Here is a 21800-nt window from a genome sequence, read left to right as displayed (position 1 = left end):
TTTCTGCTGAAGTCTGGGTAAAAGATCTCACTTGTGACCGACAGTTTGTAACTGTAATTAATCTTAACTTGTCCTCATCTATTTGTGGGACAGAGGTGTTTCTTTTATTTTTATTTAGTTTAATTAATTATCCCAGTGTCGGCCCAGACTTTCTATGAAGAGGGTCACGTACACTTGGTTAGGTTGGGTTGAATGCTTACATGAATATATGAGAGAGAGAGAGAGAGAGAGAGAGAGAGATATAGATACTCAACCAGCAAATTTGTGCTGCCCGAGGAAGTTTAAGTAAAATTTTTATAACTGCACACTGGCAGGGTTCTTATTGGAAGATACGTCCTCTTGGGCTCTCTTAGGGCATTGGGTTAGCAATCGTAACTTTCCCCGTAGCCTGAGTCGTACGTCTTACTCTGAGGAGTTATAATTAAAATTATAAGTTCTTTTTCTTTATATGATTTCTTAAGCCAGTGGAGTTGTATAGGAACTTGTTATACTGTATATTTCCTAACTAAGACCTGTCATTCCCTGACTAAATTATATCTTGTTTTTATCTATTGTATGGAACCCTATCCAAGTTTCTATCTATCGCAGTCTGTGTCTGACTAGATTTTGCGAGGGGGATTACTACGCACAACAAAGTAGTTCCCGAAGTGGCAATGAAGCAGAGGCTAAGGTGACTGTGGTGCTACAAACCAATCACACAACCAATAACAACAAAGGCTTTAAGTTGGCAGACATGGGGAGCGGTCAACTTGGGCTCCCAAAATGTCGGATGAATCCCGTTAGCACAAAGCAAATTCAAAACAAATGTGGCTGAGCGGCAGTTTGGGCAATGAATACACGATGTCTCAAGGCGCGTTTGTCTACAACTGAACCACACGAAGCACTCGAATTCCTCTCACAAAACGAGCGAAGCAAATGCGGGAATACAGATTACTCTAAATACACCAACAATGCAAAGGATTTTACGTTAAGGAGATGGAAAACGAAATTATTATGAGCTACGCCTTTCTCTTTTTTTTCACGTGGAATTAATGCTGTCCGCTGCCGAGTGGCCGCTAGCAAGACAAGGAAATGGATTCGTGATGTTCTGACGGGAATGAATTTACTTTACTTTAAAAAAATGCAAATTATTAAGAAAGTAACTGTTGCTGTTCGTTTGCTATGTTAATGACACGGGATTTTGATATGCTTCTTGCTATCTGAACACTTACTAACCCCGTTATGCTGAGTCGGACCTCTTCCTTGGCTGAACAGGGTTACTGCTTTTGAAATTCAACGAACTCCGCAAATTTTGTTCCTTAGCTACGAGAGACACGTTAGGCACACACTCTCCATTCTTTGTCGTGCACTAATTAACTCGTTCAAAAATCAATATCATGCACTAATCCTTGGCCGGGGAAAATGGTAAAATATTAATGATGACACGAAACTAGGCCAATGACCTTCGCTGGAATGTAGCACCTATGGTATCTGAATGCAGCAAAAGTGCTTCTTTTGAAAGTTTTGCAAATTGTTAATTATAACTGCTCTCAATGCACACTTTCCTACCTACGCTAATTTCCTAATTATAAACTGGTATTTTTATTATTACTATGCCTTGTCTGTCCCCATGTTTGGAAGAATAGCATGAAATTAAATATCTGACTTTTCTCTTTCAAATTTATGTGTAATTGATTTTGACTCCAGATTCTTTTCTCTAAATTAATTAGATCCTAGGCTAGATCGCCAGTGTTACTTGTGGGGCATGGCTGATGAGTTTATTAATTAATTAATGCATTTTATGGGGCCCTGCGTCACCAAGGACATAACCTGTCAAAGTTACAGTTAACCTCAAAGACACAATTACTTAATCAAATAAGGTCGCCAGTTGGGGAAAAACAGTATATGGGATAACAGATTACTCTGCAACAAATGGATTACATCAAACCCCTTAATTCCCAATTGGTCCCGACAAAGAAAGAATGTGCGATTATAGCGAGGAAATTTCATGAAGTTTCGCCCACGTCGGACACAGTCAAATTTCCCCTTGCTTCAAGTAAAGTTATAACACAACGGATGTCTGTACAGTACTACTATATGTCGTACGCAGTTTTAGTACTGGTAAAGGCTATTTCTCTTCCGAACAGTGGGATCGAGACACGAGGCTGCCTGAAATTTACTTAACCTTCCCTAATTCCTACTTACTGCACGGGAACAGTTGATTGTCGCTAAGCAATGTTAATTATTCTTCCACTAGACTTCAGAAAAGTAAATTGGTTATATCATGTTCTCATAGATGGTGGCGAAGTGGTGAAAACAAAGGAAAATTGAAATCAGGAAGAGATACTAGCAAGTTGACGAAAAATTTGCAAATTTCAAACTTAATGTTGACATGGGCCACTTAAGCATGCAGCCGACGATCAGAAGTTTTGAAACTAGCCGTTTCGTCTCACTAGTACCAATGAAACAGTAAGAGGGCAAGCACAAAGAATTAGTTACACACAACGCATGTGTCTTGCTCAGTAGCAAGGTTCTCTCTGACCCCTCTCAGGTCAAAACAGGAGTCTTGAGCTGTTTTCCGCGTCAGTATGCCTCGGGCTGTCTGAAAATTTGACAAACATCGCCGATACTTAGAACAGGGAAAAAGGAAGTTTAAGATCACCTTTACCAGAGGTTACTTGGTAAGACTGTCCCTATGGGTTTAGGCCCCTAATGCTAACTATTCCTGCTAAAGATGTTATTTTTTTTAAAAACACCCAGCCTATCTCTGCCCACAAAGCACCCGTTAGCATAGACAGAGATGTCTTCCTGTCTCTGATAGAATAATATTCTTATTTATTAATGCAGAGAGGGCGAACAGCAGAATATTTATAAATATATATATATATATAATATACATATACATATGTATATATGTACATACATACATATATATATATAAACATATACATATATACACATATATACATACATACATACATACATACATATAATATATAATATATATATATATATATATATATATATATATATATATATATATATATATATATATATATATATATATATATATATAATAATATGTATATATATATATACAGTGAACCCCTCACTACTTGGTTCGACTATCATGATTCACGACTTATGGATTTTTTCCATTACATTATGTATATTATAAGAGAAAATATATAGCTGGATTTTCCGAAATTTCAAAAATAGTCGCGATATATGAAGGCCAAATATTTAATAATTCCATTAATAATTATTAATATCTGCTAGTACTGTTAGTTCATTGCATTATGACATATAATTCAGTACAAAATGAAATTAAACAAAAGAGAATGTGATCATCCCGATAATTCATTATAGTACTAGTAAATTAAACTGAACATGAAACGCTAATCAGATGCAGTGTGACATTGTCATATTTGAATGGTGTAAGGCTGCTGATGGCTACATATATACTAATTATAAAATACAAATGTAATGAATGTGCATCTTTTCCATGAATCTTTTGTACTGCATCCAATAATATTGTTTGTTGCAAAAAATCATCTCGAATAAACCTATACTACTACAACAAAAAAGCATAAAATAGCATAAAAGTATATTTGAATTTGAAACTAGCATGTAAGATGGGCTGTGATTGGTTCCATTGGTGATAGATGACGAATCAGCTCCCAAGTTTTGTAATCTCGCCTGTGATTGGTGTTTTGACCGTTTCTCCGACCTGGGCAGCTTCCCTTTGTCTCTGACCCGCAGCATCTTCGCGACCACCCGTTCCCGCTCTCGGTAGATAGATGCTGTTTACATTACCAGTGCTGTGCGTGACAGTGTGTGTTTGAAGTTGAACTTTTTTAACTTTGTTTTAACCCCTACAATGGCTCCCCAAGCGTTCTGCTTCTGCTAAGGCTGGTACTGAGCCTAAACGCCAACGGAAAATGATGGCGATTGCTGAGAAGGTGACACTTCGATATGTTGAAGGGAGAGATTCTCGGCCGTGGCCGCCATTTTGGTGAACGAATCCACGTTAGCTACATTAAGAAGGATAGTGAAGATTGGGAAGACGGCTGCCATCACCTTTAGCAAGTCAGCCATGAGTTATTACGGCTCGTAATAAAGCGATCGTCCGATGCAAGGTGCTTTGTCAATCTGGATTGCCGACTGCGAAGAAGAAAATAGCCATGGATCTGAACACCATCCGAACCAAGGCTTTGAGGTTGTATAGAATTTCGCGGCAAAGGAACCTCAAGATAATGGCGACCACGCTGAAGAAGAAGAGGAAGACGACGAAGATGATGTAGATGAACCCCAAGCAGGGACATCCACTGATTCCCAGCCTCAGACACGACGTTTACCGCCAGCAAAGGATGGTTCGCCAAGTTTCAAGAAACGCGGCCTGGCGTTTCCCTGCATGCGCAGAGCTGCCTCCGCTGACCACGGTCGCTGCTGAAACTTACACGAATGAGGCGTTCAAGAATATTATCGCTGAAGGTGGATACAAGCCGAACAAGTCTTTAATATGGGTGAGACGGGTTTGTTTTGGAAAAAGAAATGCCATCGCGAACTTTCCTGTTCAAAGAAGAAGCCAAAGCCTCTGGCTTTAAAGCATTCAAAGATCGTGTTACCCTGCGTGATGTGTGGCAATGCTGCGGGATTTTTGCTAAAGCCAGGGCTTATTTATAAGTCGAAAAACCCTCAGTGCTTTGAAAATAAAAATAAGAATCTCCTTCCGTGTATTGGATGCATAATCCAAAAGCATGGATTCTGAATGCTGACCTCCAACTGGTTCCACCAGTGTTTTATCCCACAAGTCAGTAAATATCTCTTAGAAGGGCTTGCCAGTTAAGATCCTTCTCCTGTTGGATAACGCTGGTGGACACGTGACTGATCTTTCGCATGAGGGCATTCAGGTTGAGTTCTGCAAACACAACGTCCTTAATTCAACCGATGGACCAGGGGTTATCAGGGCATTCAAGGCCCTCTACAAGAATACCTTGGCGGACCTGCGTTGCGTGTGTGGATGCCGCCCAAGAAGATGAGGATGAAATATTCAATTTGAAGGCGTGCTGGCGGCAGTACACAATTGCCACGTGCCTTCAGAACATCCAGAAGGCACTGCAAGAAATGAAACCTGCTACCGTTAACGCGAGCCTAGAGGAAGTTGTGGTCCGAGATTGTTTCGACTGAGGATTTACGCCTGCGAGATTCAACACTCTGCAGTACGGAAATCTGTGCAGTTAGCTCACGCGATAATTGGAGGTGCCGGGTTTGGCGACATGATGAGCGGAAGACGTTGGCGAGTTGTTGGACTGCCATTCCCAGCCGTAACTGAGCGCCAGACCTCGAAGACCTGACAAAATCAGCCAGTGAGGAAGAAAATGAAGCTGAGGAAGAGACCCAAGAAGTTGTCGAAGAAACAGGCTTAACATTAGAACGGCTTGCAAAGCTCTGCAACCCAGCGAAGGAGCTGAAAGAATTGTCACAAGAATGGGACGAGGATATGGTTCGTTCTCTGCAGTTCTGCAACAAAAATCGATGAAGACATGACTCTCTACAGGATGCTCTGCAATCGAAAAAGAAGCAGCGGCAGCAACTTCCCGATCACAATGTTCTTCCAGCCTGCTAAAAAAGAGCCAGTTCCTCCTGCTACTATGCCTTCGGAAGAAATTGAAGAAGTGTCCCAGGAAGAAGTTGAAGAGGTGTCCCAGGAAAAGACACCTCAGTCTGAAAGGCGTAAAATACAATCATTGGCTGCACAGTAGAAGACATCATCAGCTTCATCATCATCATTTCTACTGTGCAGCAAATTCATCGCCATCATCCCATTCAAGTTTTTCTTCAACTTCTTTCATGGTGGGTACAGTAACAATCTTTATTTCTTTATATACTTTAATATTCTAACATTTTAATATTAGGTACCTGTTTTAGATTAGGTACTGTACATGCATTAAGTGTTCTGTACATTAAAGGGTGGTTTGTTAACAGTACATATCGAGGAGGGCTTTATTATAACTTCCAACTCTATATCGTGGTGAGTAAAATACTGTACAAATTGCTTACAGTACGCACCATAACAATCTTTCTATTTTTATGTTCACTTACTGTTTTATTGCTTATCATTTGTGCCTGTGTACTGTATGTACGTATTGTAGATATCTGTACATTACTGTAAGGAGTGGATTTGTTAACAGTACTATGTAAAGGAGGTTTTAAAAGTCTGAATACATGTTAAATAAATACTGTAAATATGGTGTCCCTACTTCGCGGATTTTCAGCTATCGCGGCCAGTTCTGGAACCTATCTACCGCGATAAACGAGGGTTCACTGTATATAGATAGATAGATAGATAGACACTTAATGGCACCGTTAAGTGGGTCATTAGTGCTGTTATGTGCCATTAAGCAGGTCATTAGTGCTCTTCTCAATATCTGCAATAAATAGCTAATGTTCAGCCCTTCCCAGTGCACCTGTTGAAGGATGATTAAAGGTCTTCTTGCTCTTGAGGAGCTTTTAACAGTCTTGCCTGCACTTTTGTGGATAAAACTCATGCTATAATTTCACCCAAGTGCATTTTTAGAGATCCCTGTGTTTGAGGTTTCAAAACAGGCAGGTCCATGGTGTAGGACATTTTCCTGTTAGCTTTAACATTGGCAAAGAGAGTGGATCCCCCAAGCTTCTGAACTTTCTTAGCTTGTGCAGCATAGTTGGGATGTTGATCTCTGTTAAATAACACATTCCTGAGTTTTTGGCTAAACTTTGACTAGTTCTGTCTGTTGATGTTAATTGAAACATCAATCCCCTCCCTTTGTGACTTTGTAGGTAAGGATCAAAATAAAATGGTTGTTCCCTGTGGAGTTTTGTGGTACTACTTGCAGAGGCTTCCACAGTTTAGTCGTAAGTGAAGGAGACTGGTTATTAGTACTGTTAGCCATAAAGATGTTCGAGAGTACTATTTTGTTCCGGCTTCTTGAGGTCATCACGTAGTTTTACTATTTATCAGGTGGGATGGCTGTTTACCCCTTTGGATACCTTCTCCTTATGACCTTTGATGGCTGATTAGTCATGCTCTTTTGGTTAATTACCTGTTCACACAAGTGAGTTTCCATGTGACTGTTTTGTATCCAAATAGGAGTGGATCACATATTGAGGGTCATTTGCAATTTTCCTAGATATACAGACCTGAAGTCTTTTATCATTAATAATAACTGTAACAGATCCCAAATTTGCACCTTTCTTTGAAAGAAGAAGTGGGTGCTGATAGTTGAGTGAGTGGTGGTACATCCACCTTCTAAAATTTTCCCTAAATGATTGCTCCTTTCTTTGAAAATTAGAAGAAGTAGGGTGCTGATAGTGCCTTAGTGAGTGGTGATAATCCGCAGGAGCACAGTGTGCTGCTGCTTAACTACCTTGTTTCAACTGGTAGACTGAACCATATTTTTTTAATTAGTGTTTGGATTGACAAAAAATGGGAAGAATGCAAATTACAGTATCCTGAAATCATTGTAATTTCAGGTATATATATTTGTCCTAAATTTGCAATTTTAGAAAAGTACACCAGGTATATGTGATATTCTAAGATTTCTTTTACCTGGATTTGAGTTCTTGAGTAAAAAGTTATGTTCTTTGCAGGGAAATATTTGAAGCATTTAAAAACAAAAATCCAGAGTTCTTCAGCAGATATAAAATAGGCTATGATGGCATGAAGTCAGCTGTTAGTGTTGGAGTCATTCCGCAGTTAAAAGATGGAGCTGTTTATAAGGTAAATATGTAAATACAGTATGGACTGTTTCTTTGTATTTTTCATTGTGTTTATTATTGGAAAAAATCTTGTACATTATACAATGAACACAGTATCCTGATATTATTGTTGTGTTTACAGTGCTCCCCCAATTTTACTGATTAAATGGGTTCCAGAACCTGCAGTGTATGGAAATGTATCAAATCCTAATGTACATAGTAACTAACAAAAATGCAGTATTTAAAAAACTTACAACTCATTCATTTGAAATACTGTTATATGCCTTTTTGATTCATTTTGAATAGCTTATAAATGGCTTGTTTCTGTTAAATGCTGGTTGATAGTTTTCAAGCAAAAATATACTTTAAATTATCATACACAAACAATTTGACAATGTTCCAAAAAATACACCCCAGATCATCATCCCAAAACACCCAAAGTAACCATACATGACAGTAATCTCCTACTACTGTTACTCTTAATTAGGGTATATAAAGTCCTAAGACGCTTATAACTGCCTATTTTAACCGTTCATTGCCAAACTTGACAGTTCAAACAAAATTATACCTCAGACTATCATCCCAGAACACCCTAATATCATTTCAAAGTCACATTGAAAAATTAAGTTCAATATTTTGGTGATTACATACAAATACAGTACATTTATGGTGAAAAAATTATTTACTACAGTAAGTTTATATTAATCTTTGAAATTATAGTATTCATGTAATTTCAAAGTAGAGATTATTGTTTTGGAGCTTTTTCTTTTTCCCGGGATTCCGGGATAAAATTATCCAATCCCGGGAATTCCCAGGATTTTCAATTGTCTAAAATTACACATTATACCTTGTTTCCCTTTCAGGTTTTATACCTTGTTTTCCTTTCAGGTTTTTTGATGTGCTTAGCATTACTAGATATGCAGAAATATTACTGTAGATTGACTGTCTTATTAATTCCACCTAATGTTCAATTACAGCATACACTTTGTTTGTCAACAAAGTAAGAGGGATAAACGAGCTAAAATATGCTTCGTTTACTACTTTATTTTGTTTGCTTCCAAATTCCAGTCACGAATGAAAATGTAAATTATAGTTCATTATCGATGATAAAAAAATACATTTGTTTTCGTTTTTATACTTCCAGTGAAATGAAAAGACTACTTAATGACAGAAAATGTAGTAAATAGATGAAAAATGAAGCGATATGCATTCTTCATTTATAACATGAAGTAAATAGATAAGTTTCTCATAGAATAAGATCTTATATAACACGACACAGTGGACGGTACCACACACGGGTTGCAGTCACTCATCACAAACACTTCTTGTTCAAAACCTGCTACAAACTTGTTCAAAGCATACACTCTGTTGGGACTGCTTCGCGTGATTACTGCAATAAACCGGAAACACTGAAACAGATGCTTTATCTTCCCTCCATGGATTTATTTGACCGGCCTTATCTTGCAAAAGCATTGCAACTTGAAATTTTACAAGATTTTAGCAATTTTACAAGATTTTAGCAATTTTAGCAAGATGCTGTTGATGGGAAAATACAATTCATTGAAAATGTAAAGTATTTTATATAGATATCAAAACAGTGACATAATCTAGACATCTATCATTATTATCATAAGGATAATGACAGAAATTGTCTGTATTTACAGTATGTAAAAATATAAACAGAACAACAAGTCCACAACCATCCTGCAGTCAAATTTGTCCCTATTTTTGTACTTAATTTTTATCCCGGGATTTCCCGGGAGTTGCAAACAAACCCTATTTCAAAGTGATCTTAAACATTTTGCCCTTAAAATATATACATACTGTACAAGAGAGAGATTTTTCACTATCATTTGAAGCTATTTTATTTAACCACCAAATGGGCAACATAGTAATGATAATAATAATAATAATATACAGTAATTTAAAAGTTTATGCATTTATATCGTAAATTACGTTTAATTTTAAACAAACAAATACATATTCCCAATCTTTTCCAAAACTCTTAATTTTGAGGGGGGGTGAGGTTGGACCTGCCATGTATGTCAAACAACTGACCTTGAGGGTCGCAGTTAGATGTTTGACATATATTATAGGTCCAACATTCCCACTCAGTTGAGAGTGTTGGAAAAGATTGGGAATATGTACAGGCAGTCCCCGGTTAACAGCGGGCTCGGTTAACAGCGATCCAGTTTTATGGGGTTTGTCTAGCGACGAAAATCAGCAATTTTTGGCACCGAAAATCGCCGATTATCAACGCCGATAATTGGGTATTGGCGCTGATACATACCTAACAGAGGTGCTGATAACTGAAAATCAGTGCTTTTCGGCACAGGTAACCCCCGAAAATTGCTGAAAAAGCGCCGGAATCACCGATTTTCGGTTAGTGGCGATTTTCGGTTATCATCACACCCTCAAAAACGGAACCCTACCGATAACCAAGGACTGCCTGTATTTGCTTATTGAAAATTACAGGCAGTCCCCCGTTATCGGCGATCTGGTTTTACGGCCCTTGTCTAGTGACAATGATAACCGAATTTTCGACACCAATTCCTGGTTATCAGCGCCGATCCCCAGTTATCAGCGCTGATCTGTGGTTATTGGCGCTGATCCATAGTTATCGGTGGCGCTGGTCCCCGGTTATCGGCGCCGATAACCGAGGATTGGCTCTATTATCATCGATTTTCGGTTGTCAGTGATTTTCGGTTATCATCACGCTGTCAGGGGGTTCTTAATTTTCTTTGGTCTGTCACAGTCATCCTATTTAACTGGGTGGTTTTTATAGTTTGGGGTTGTATCCTGCCTCCTTAGGAGTCCATCACTTTTCTCACTTGTTTCTGCATGAGTCCTGGAACTACCTCGGCATCTAGTTTTTCCAGATTCCTTTTCAGGGATCCTGGGATTGTGCCTAGTGTTCCTATGATTATGGGTACAATTTCCACTGGCATATTCCATATCCTTCTTATTTTGATTTTCAGGTCTTGATACTTATAAATTTTTTCCCTTTCTCATCTACTCGGGTGTCCCATGGTATTGCGACATCAGTGAGTGATACTTTCTTCTTGATTTTGTCAATCAACGTCATGTCTGGTCCATTGGCACGTATCACACTATCTGTTCTTATTCCATATTCCCAGAGGATCTTTGCCTGATCTTTGCCTCAGGTTGGTGTTCGTACCACTTATTACTGCAAGCTAGCTGGTGTTTCTTGCACAGGCTTCAGTGGAAGGCTTTTGCTACTGAATCATGCCTCTTTTTGTACTGGTTCTGTACAAGCGCTGGACATTTGCTTGTTATGTGGTCTATGGTCTCATCTTTCATATTGCACTTCCTGCATATGGGTGAGATGTTATTTCCATCTATTGTTCTTTGGACATACAGTGATCCCTCGTGTATCATGGATAATGGGGCCAGAACCCCAGCGATAAGTGATTCAGCAGTAACATTGGCCCCTCCTAGGGAAAGCATATACTTATATACATAGGTATATATTTAAAAGGCTTTACTGTATAGCCTTTCCCACACTGTTATAAACACTTCCTATGCACTTAAACACTGTATTACTATTTTGATCTCCTATCACAGTATTATGCATAAAAAGATCGTCCCATATTTGTAATGTTTATGTTCTGAGAATCAGCTGACTGAAGCTGCTCACTACTACTTGAAAAGAATTAGGAAAATAATTTTTTAGTTGCCGAGAAACAAATTTATCAATGAAATTATTTTTAATTCTGTACATAAGGATTTTGATACAGTAATTCATATTTCATTGAGAGAGAGAAGAGAGAGAGAGAGAGAGAGAGAGAGTAATGGTGTGTACTGTACAGCACAGTAGCTTGGGGCGAGACTAAGTCTTGACTAAGTCTTGACAAGCTGGTGATGAAGTATACAGTATCCTTGAGTTGCTTATGTATGAAATTCGGATTTTAATTATTTTACAGTGATTTAAGATGAAACATCAACAGTGATAAGATATTCTCTTATGTACCACTCACGTGCCTTGTCAGTGCCTGTATTACTATTTTGATCTCCCTATCACAGTAATATGCATAAAAAAAAGATCGTCCCATATTTGCTTAATGTTTGCGTTTTGAGAATCAGCTGACTGAAGCTGCTCACTACTAACGAAAGTGGGAAAATAATTTTTAGTTGCTAAAAAACAAATTTATCAATGAAATTATTTTAATTCTGTACATAAAAGTTTATGGAGAGAGAGAGAGAGAGAGAGATGGTGTGTACTGTACAGCACAGTAGCTTGGGACGAGACTGTATACAGTATCCTTTGCGTAACACGTATGAAATTCAGTTTTAATTATTTTGTTTTTTGCCTTTTTACAGTGATTTAAGATGAAACATCAACAGTGATAAGATATTCTCCTGTACCCACTCACATGCCTTGTCGAGTGCCTGGGGTATATCTGAAGCTTCCAGTCATATGGCGTCGGTCTGTAAAGCTTGCGTTCTTCTCACGTAACCATGATGAAACATCGCTGTTTTTAATATAGGCTGCCGATATGGTGGTACTTTTCATTTTAATTTTTCGATTTTTCTGAAAAATCCAATTGTGCAGTGAAGCATCTTTTTGTTTAACTTCATTTTGTACTGAATTATATGTCATAATGCAATGAACCAACAGTACTAGCAGATATTAATAATTATTAATGGAATTAATGAAATATTTGGGTCTTCATATATCGCACGACTATTTTTGAAATTTCCGGAAAATCGCTATATATTTTCTCTTATAATATACATGCGTAATGGAAAAAAATCCATGAAGTCGTGAATCCGCGATAGTTGAACCGCGAAGTAGCGAGGGTTCACTGTATCTTGTTCTTAGGGCTTGATCTCTTGCCCTGTTAGCATTCCTTCTGTTTCCTTCTTGAGTTTTCCCCTCTGTAGCCATTGCCATGTTTCATCGCTGGCCAGTTATTTTGTCTCGTACTGTCTGTGCAATGGTTTGTTGTGCCATTTCTCTGTTCTGTTTTTCATTCTCCTGTCTCTGTATATTTCTGGGTCTTTGTCTACTTTTATCAGTCCTTCTTCCCATGCACTTCTTAGCCACTAGTATTCACAGGTTTTCAGATATTGCCCCAGTGCTCTGCTCTCAATGTTGACACAGTCCTCTATGCTTGGTAACCCTCTCCCCCCTTCCTTTCGTGTTATGTATAGTCTGTCTGCATTTGCCCTTGGGTATAGTGCTTTGTGTTTTGTCGTGTTTTCTAGTTTTCTGGTCTATGCTGTGGAGTTCTGCCTCTGTCCATTCCACCACACCTTTGCTGTATCTGATTACTGGTACTGCCCATGTGTTTATGGCTTTCGTCATGTTTCTGGCATTGAGTTTTAACTTGAGTATCGCCGTAAGTCTCTGCATATATTCTTTCTTGATTGTGTCCCTGATCTCTTGGTGTTTTACATCCTCTTCTTCTATTATTCCCAGGTATTTGTATCCTATCTCATCTATGTGTTTGATGCTGTTCCCAACTGGTAGCTTTATCCCTTCAGTCCTTGTTACTTTGCCTTTTTGTATGTTGACCAAGGCGCATTTTTCTATTCCAAACTCCATCCTGACGTCCCCAGATACAATTCTTACAGTCTGGATTAGGGTATCTATTTCCTTCATGCTCATCCCATCTTCTGCAATACTTTTGTCATGGGAATCATGGCTATTACAAAGAGTGGTGGGGACAGTGAGTCCCCTTGAAAGATCCCTCACTTGATGTTAACCTCTGCTAGTCTTATCCCAGAGCTTGTAAGTACTGTATTCCAATTGTCCATTGTATTTTTAAGGAAGCTGATGGTGTTTTCCTCTGCCCCATATATTTTCAGGCATTCTGTTACTATTATTATTAAAAGGAAGAAGAACCTCTTTGGGGCAAGTTTTGTTGAATAAAATAGCTGCATTTTGCAAATTGATTTTATATACTGAGTTTTCTCAGTTCTTCTAGTAATTCGCTCTTCTTGCACATGAATATTGCTCAATAATTGGCCCATGTTTATATTTCGATGGATAAAATAGCATATTTCTTAGAGCAGAAATTCTTTAATTGAACCATTACAGCAGGATACTGAAACCTGGGATGTAAATCAGCAGATTTTCCTGATGGTATTTTCGGTGGTATTTCTCCTTTTTTCTGTATTTGCTGGGGATGCGTACCATACACACACACACACACGAATGCTTAAACCCCTCTAAAAACACTTAGAACTGCCTATTTTAATAGTTCAAACAAAAAAACCGTCTAAAAATGCTTATACCTGAATATTTTAATAGTTTTATGTTTCGCTGATCCGCGGTGCCAGTGGGTGCCACCCTTTGTGCCAACATTGGGAAGAGGAAGGTCTCCTGTGTGGTACTGAGACTCGGCTTCTCTCTCCCTATGTGTAGGGCTTCCAGGAGGCATAGACGGTGATGGTCAGTCGCTTGATCTATTATCTCTTATGTTAGGGATAATGTCATTCCTTTTTATTCTCAGGTTATAGGCAGTCCTGGCGTGATTAAAAATGGCACCCTCCTGGGCATGACAGGAGATCCTCCTGGAAAAGCACATGGTACAGTAAACCCCCTGTATTCGCGTTCTTACGATTCACGGACTCACCTTTTCATGGATTTCTCTATGGAACATACATACACATTATTCGCGGAAAATTCGCCCATTCGCGGTATTTTTCACTGAGAAATATTCACTAATTACTGTATTTTCATATCATTTTCATGATAAGAAAAATACTGTGGTATAAGCATTTTTAGAGATTTTTTGTGTTTGATCTATCAAAATAGGCAGTCCTAAGTGTTTTTAGAGGGGTTTTAAGTATTCTCGGATTTTAGCTATTCATGGGGTGTGTGGTATGCATCCCCTGCGAATATGGGGTGTTTACTGTAGTCATATCAATGTAAGAGCCGGTAGTCATACCAATCTAAGAGTTGAGGCACTCTTAGACGGGGCATTTGTATTGGTAGACTACATTGGTTTTCTTCAAGGGATCCTGTTGGGGGGGTCTAGGTTGTTTCTCATCGCCAGGCTGCTGGTTTTCTTATTCCTGTAGAATATGACGAGTTTAATCATATTCTTGGGATCGGACGGGCTGATGTTACCTTATGGAATTTTCCAAGTTAGGAAAGTTTGATGTCGTCAGAGGTGTCGGGGCGAGATTCCAGATGGTACCACCTATTCACGGTTCCTCTAATGCACTTGTCTACCTCCTGATGCATGTGGCCATTATCGATGAGGAGCTGGGTACCACATTCCAGCTCTCCTTGGATGTCAGTCCAGGAGGAGCAGTGCGTGAGAGCTCTTCTGATGAAGGCGCTGATGGCGGATTGCTTATATCTATCGGGACACTCACTCTCTCCATTTATACACTTGCCCCATTCATAAGTTTCTTTTACACCTTCGTGATGAAGCGCTCCTACCGTTGCTCGAAGAGGACGTCAAGGAAGGGAAGGCAACGATCGTGGCTGTATTCAATTGTGAAGTTGAGACAGCTGTGGGTGTGGAAGGCACGCTTCAAGCTCAATATTTCTTCATTTGTCTCAGCGCCGACGAAGGTGTCGTTGATGTACCATACGTACATTTACAGCTTTCTTATGTTGTTAAAGGCCTTCTTCTCAATGGTGCCTGTGTAAAGGTTTGCGAAGAGGACTCCAAGGGGAGAACCCATTGCTACACTGTTGAATTGGGTGTACATATGGCCTCTGTGGGTGGAGAAGGGCCCTTTTTGGCACATATCTCCAGGAGGTCATGGGGGGCGTGCTCAGGGATGTTCAGTGATGGAGTAGTGGTGTCCTTATATACGTGAAACCATCCAAATAATAATTTTGGATTGTATATAGGGACCCCACTACTTCATCACTGAACATCGCCAAGTATGCCCTCCATGCCCTCCTTGAGGTATGTACCAAAAAGTTCCCATTCTCCACCCACAGAGACCATACTGTATGTACACCCAAATTGACAGGGTAGCAATGGGTTCTCTCCCTGAAGTCCTCTTTACGAATTGTTACATGGTCTTTAACAAAATAAGAAACCGAAATGTTCATGGTATCATCGATGTTTTCTCGTCTTGCTGAATGAACAAGAAAAATAGAAACGAGGCGTGCCTTCCTGGCGCAACTGTCTCAACTCTGCAATTGAATAAGTCACAATGGTTGCCTCCCCCTTCCTTGGACGTCATCTATTAGGAGCTACAGGAGGAGTGTTTCATCCCGAGCGTGTACCACGAAACCTACGAACCTGGGCATGTCTACAAATGGAGAGGGTGAGTCCAGAAGATATAAGCAATCGCCATCATCCTTTGTCAGAAGAGCTCTCTCACCTGCTCCCTCAAGTTTTTTTTACCCATGAAGCTGGAATATCTCTTGCCAGATCCTCTTTGATAATGAACACATGGTGGAGTAGACAGAACAAAACACATGAACAGATGGTACCATCAGGAACCTCACCCCGACACCTCTGATGACATCAAACTTTTCTAACAAGGAAAATTCTATAAAGGATATAAAAAAGACAAAAGCGCCCTCAGGACCATTGCTGAAGGTAACATCAGTCCGTCTGATCCCAAGAAGAAGATTAAACTTGTCATATTCTACAGGAATAAGAAAACCAGCAGCCTGGTGATGAGAATACCCCAGAGCCCCCCCCCCCCTCCCCCCCCCCAAGGATCCCTTGGAAGAAAACCAATGTAGTTTACCGATACAAATGCCTTGTCCAAGAGTGCCTCGGCTTTCACATTACCATGTGCTTCTCCAAGAGAGGATCTCCTGTCATGCCCAGAAGGGTGCCATATTTAATCATGCCAGGACTGCCCATAACCTGAGAATAAAAGAATGGGATATCCTAACATAGAGATAATGGAAATGATAGCAAACCAATGCCTGCGCCTCCTGAGAAGCCCTACATGGGGAGAAGGGAGAAGCAGTCTCAATACCACACAGGGCCAACCACTCCTCCTGGCGTCTGAAGGGTGGTGCCCTGGCACCCCAGATGGGCGAACCAATCAGGCGATCCATCTGCAGGCAGCAACCTCTGAATAATACACTTTCTAACATGCACACCCAGTGCACACACACTCAAGCGCACACAGCCATCACTGCCTGAGGAGGAGGCTTCACCTGGGAATGAAGTCTCCAGGCAGCCAATGAAAAATTGACCTGATCCGAGAACCCCTATACAGTATATACCACCACAAGTACCCTGTGTCTCCAGACTCATCCCAATCCAGAAGATGAACATTGAGCTGGTCGAAACATTTTGACAGAAAGAGTACTAGAGTTACCAGATAGACGTCAGAAAAAGAAAAAAGAAGAAATACCACTGAAAATACCATCAGGAAAATGTACAGATTTACGTCCCAGGTTGCAGTAACCTGCTGTAATGGTTTAAATAAAGAATTTCTGCTGTAAGAAATATGCTGTTTTATCCATTGAAGTATGAACATGGGTCAATTATTGAGTAATATTGATGTGCAGGAAAAGCGAATTATTAGAAGAAATGAGAAAACTCAGTATAAAATCAATTTGCAAAATGCAGCCATTATTATTATTATTATTATTATTTCTGTATTATTATTATAATCAGAATGAAGATGCATCTAGATGGACACATTATTATTTCTCACTAAAAATCAACCAAATTAGCTGAAAATCACCTACATGATGTAGATTGGTGTAAAAAATTGATTGTTTGAGACTATTAAGCAAGTTTGAAGTGAATTTCAATGAGTAATATTGATTTGAAATCTTTAAAAGCTTTGTACAATTTTATTAGCTGGATAGTATTGACTAAACTTTCTGCTGATGTTCAACTAGTAAAATACTTTCAGAACAATAAAATAACTTTAATATTACTCTAGAAACAAGAAAATTAGGTTTTATTGTTACTGGCCCAAAAAGTCCCTTTTAGATCTCATGTTCTTCATGGACTTGGCAGCCCAACTGACGAAAATTTTTCACAAATTCAAGAACCGTGTAAAACATTTTAAAATTAAAGTAGAGGACTGAATATTTGACCGGTAGCCTTGCTAAACAAAATAAATATATGTTTAGAATTTTAAAAGGATTGGTCAAGTTTTTCTATTATTACTTTAAAGTTTTAAGTTTGAGCACTCTGAAACTATCATTGCTCATAAATGCCCTTTGAAACAATGGGAAATATGTGAATCTAGATGCAGCGCATGTGCGGTTAGATACATTAGCTCAGATAACATAGGAACTTCATAAATGTTTTAGCTTGACTTTTATTAGCAAAAACTATAGATTTGGATAATTTTAACTGAAATTCCTGAATGTAATCACTGGTGTTCCTCATAGTTATGCTTTTGGCCAAGTATTATTTATGCTGTACAGTATAAGCAAAATATGAGGTTTAGTAATGAAGGCAAGATCTTTGTTTACAATGATGATGCTAATGTACAGTAAACCCCCATATTCGCGGTCTCACTGTTCGCAGACTCACCTATTCACAGATATCTCTATGGAACGTATATACACATTATTCGCGGAAAATTCGCCCATTCATAGTATTTTTCACAGACAAATTTCCACTAATTACTGTATTTTCATATAATTTTCATGACTAAATGCACTTTTTGTGATATAACTGTTAAAATATTCAGGTATAAGCATTTATTAGGTTTTTTGTATTTAAACTATCAAAATAGTCAGTCTAAGTATTTTTAGAGGGGTTTTAAATATTCGTAGAATTTTAGCTATTCGCTGGGGTTTGTGGTACGCATCCCCTGCGAGTACGGGGGTTGTACTGTATCTGTACCAATCCCATCTCCTGAGTGTAGATCTCATGCTGCTGAATCATTTTAACCCTTCAGCATGGGCTGGGCAGTATTTTTACTTCGAAGAAAATTGTCATCGGTGCAGTGGACATAAAATCGTTGACTACAAAAAAGTATTTTAAAATATTGGCGGAAAAATACTTGTAGGCTAGTTGTGAAAAATTTAAATCACGGCATGTGAGGATGCTAGGGGTTCACGGATCACGCTGTTGTCTTGTTTACAAGAAGTGTGATCCCAGCTCTTGCATCTTGGAATTTCTTTCTTCTCCACTAGAAAGCATCAATAGCATCTCAGAAATTCTTTAGATCACTTTGTCAGTAATTTTTGCACCATTTTATATTAGCCGTTACATAATGTTTTATATATGAAAATGTGTGCAATTTCATGCTGAATACAACAAAAAATAACTCATAGGTGTAGCTTTTATAAGTTTTTGAAATATTTCATATAAATCACGATGTGCCAAAATTTCAACCTTCAGTCAACTTTGACTCGACTGAAATGTCGAAAACGCAGTGTAAGTTAAAACTCTTACATTCTAGTAATATTCAATCATTTACCTTCATTTGCAACAAATTGAAGTCTCTAGCACAATATTTCGATTTATGGTGAATTTTGAAAAAACTTTCCCTTACGTCCGTGCCTAACTTTCGGCGAAAATCTCAAATTCTTTTGTCACTTTGTCGTAATTTTGCACTGTTTTATATTAGTCGTTACATAAAGTTTTATATATGAAAGTGTGTGCTATTTCATGTAAAATACAAGAAAAAATAACTCATGGTTGTAGCTTTTATAAGTTTTGAAATAATTTAATATAAATCACAATAAGTGCCAAAATTTCAACCTTCAGTCAAATTTGACTCAACTGAAATGGTAGAAAAATGCAATTGTAAGCTAAAACTCTTACATTCTAGTAATATACAATCATTTACCTTCATTTTGCAACAAATGGGAAGTCTCTACCACAATATGTCGATTTATGGTGAATTTTTGAAAAAAACTTTTTCCTTACGTCCGAGCACTCTAACTTTGCCGAAAAACTCAGAAATTCTTTAGTCTACTGTCGTAATGTGTGCACCGTTTTATATTAGCTGTTACATAAAGTTTTATATGAAAATGTGTGCAATTTCATATAGAATACAACAAAAAACTCATGGTTGTAGCTTTTATCAGTTTTGAAATTTTGATATAAATCACAATAAATTGTAAAATTTCACCAGGTCAGCTTTAACTCGACCGAAATGGTCGAAAAATGCAATTATAGCTAAAACTCGTACATTCTAGTAATATTCAATCATTTACCTTCATTTTGCAACAAATGGGAAATCTCTAGCACAATATTTCGATTTATGGTGAATTTTTGAAAAAAACTTTTCTATGCGATCGCGTCGTAACTCAGCCGAAAAATCTCAAATTCTTTAGTCACTTTGTCATCGTAATGTTTGCCGTTTTATTTTAACCGTTACATAAAGTTTTATATGAAAATGTGCACAATTTCATGTAGAATACAACAAAAAATAACTCATGGTTGTAGCTTTATCGTTTTGAAATATTTTTATATAAATCATGATGTGCCAAAATTTCAACCTTCAGTCAACTTTGGCTAAACTGAAATGGTTGAAAAACGCAGTGTAAGCTAAAACTCTTACATTTTAGTAATATTCAATCATTACCTTCATTTTGCAACAAATGGGAAGTCTCTATACATATTTCGATTTATGGTGAATTTTTAAAAAAACTTTTTTTCGTCCCGCCAATATGAATTCATTTATCATTTTGTGATAATATTTTTCTATGTTGCTTTGATCGTTTACAATTTGTTATATACCAAAATCTTCGCAATTTAGTGTACAATACAACGAAAAAAAAAACTCATTAGCTTTAACCATTTGCTCATAGGGAAATGATTGTATACAATATATATGAAATTTTTTTGGCTGTCATATATTCCAATATTTATGTATGATAATGATATTTTTTTCATTTCTGATGGTTGCATACTAAAGTTCGGGCAATAACAAAAAAAGGAGCTAAAAATGAACACCTAATCTTAAAACTAAGCGTGCTCTGATTTTTTAAAAAAAAACTTTCTTTCCACTTCGGCGCTAACTCTAAAACCCCGCCAGCATACAGGAGACGCTTTTGTAAATAGAGGCTCAGCGTTCAATGGTTAACAGAGTTTTAGTTAAAATTAATAAAAAATCAAAGCATGCTTATTATTAGATCAAGAAAACAGGATCTACTCCCACCTAACATCATTTTTATTAACGTTGCTTCTTTTACTAATTGTAACTCACTTAGAATTTGCGCTTTTCTTGACTGAAATTCATTTTTGTGAAAATTATAGTTTAACTCTCATCAGTTGCTTAAAAAATTGTTTTTAAGATACTCGTCTATCTGGAATGTTTCCATTGTTTTATTCTTCAATGATCCGAATATTATTGCTCCCCTGTTTGCATCTCAGCCCTTCTTGCTTGACTGGATGTATTTACGTCGACAAAAGTTGTCTGTCGGTGCGAGTGAGCGTAAAAATCGTTGACTACAAAAGTTTTTAAATATTAGCGGAAAAATACTTACAGGCCTAGATTTGAAAATTGTAAATCCATGGCGCCTTGAGGATGCTGGGAGTTCACGGATCACGCTGTTGTTTTGTTTACAAGCGTGACCCATTGCAAAATTACTTTCTTCTCCACTACAAAGCATCATCAGCGCGCTTCGTCAGAGAAGCGTTCGTGGCGCATTCGTGTTTGCCAAACTTGTACAGAGAGTGTTAGCGTGTTTGTGATGCAATAGGACTTCGCGGGATGTCCCAGCGTCGTCAGGACCCAGAAAGGCGGCGTATTGCCTGTTGGTAGTGAGCATGTGAGGCGTTTTAGAGCTTGGATGGAGAGGGACCAAGCACCCAAGGTGATCCATCTTTTCAACGCCGTGTTGCGACACGTGTGGCCGAAAGTGACCGTGGGCCCCAGGGGCTGTACCCTGTGCCTTTATGACCCTAGGAAACATCGGGGTGTCTGAGAGGCATTTGTAAACGTTGGGAGGCCTCCAACAAAGGACATTGATGAATACTTGTTGGAGCTCCGATCAAAGCAGGTGGAAAGTCCTCATTTTGATGGCAGTTGGTCATCTGAGTGGCGAGGACATCACTCCCGATGTCAGTAATGACAGTATTTTCCCCCAATGTCTGTACGAGCCAGGCATGAAAGTGAACTGGGTTAAGTGGTTTCAGTGCTTATGAGGAGAGTCTGAGGAGGAGGAGGCGCGATGTGGCTGGTGGGGACGAGATAGA

The 21800-nt window shown here is 38.4% G+C and overlaps 1 protein-coding gene across 1 annotated transcript in view; it reads left to right on the top strand.

The window, feature by feature from the left end:
• The window catches only part of LOC136843977 (protein argonaute-2-like), a 564386-nt gene that overhangs the window by 116004 nt on the left and 426582 nt on the right, over positions 1-21800 (top strand). The window contains exon 3 of the mRNA XM_067112994.1: positions 7612-7741. Within this exon, the coding sequence (XP_066969095.1) occupies positions 7612-7741 (130 nt within the window). The remainder of the gene's footprint in view (positions 1-7611; positions 7742-21800) is intronic.

Source organism: Macrobrachium rosenbergii, chromosome 12 (genome assembly GCF_040412425.1).
Source record: "Macrobrachium rosenbergii isolate ZJJX-2024 chromosome 12, ASM4041242v1, whole genome shotgun sequence".
Classification (NCBI taxonomy): Eukaryota; Metazoa; Arthropoda; class Malacostraca; order Decapoda; family Palaemonidae; genus Macrobrachium; species Macrobrachium rosenbergii.
This window is presented reverse-complemented; position numbering and strand designations above follow the sequence as displayed.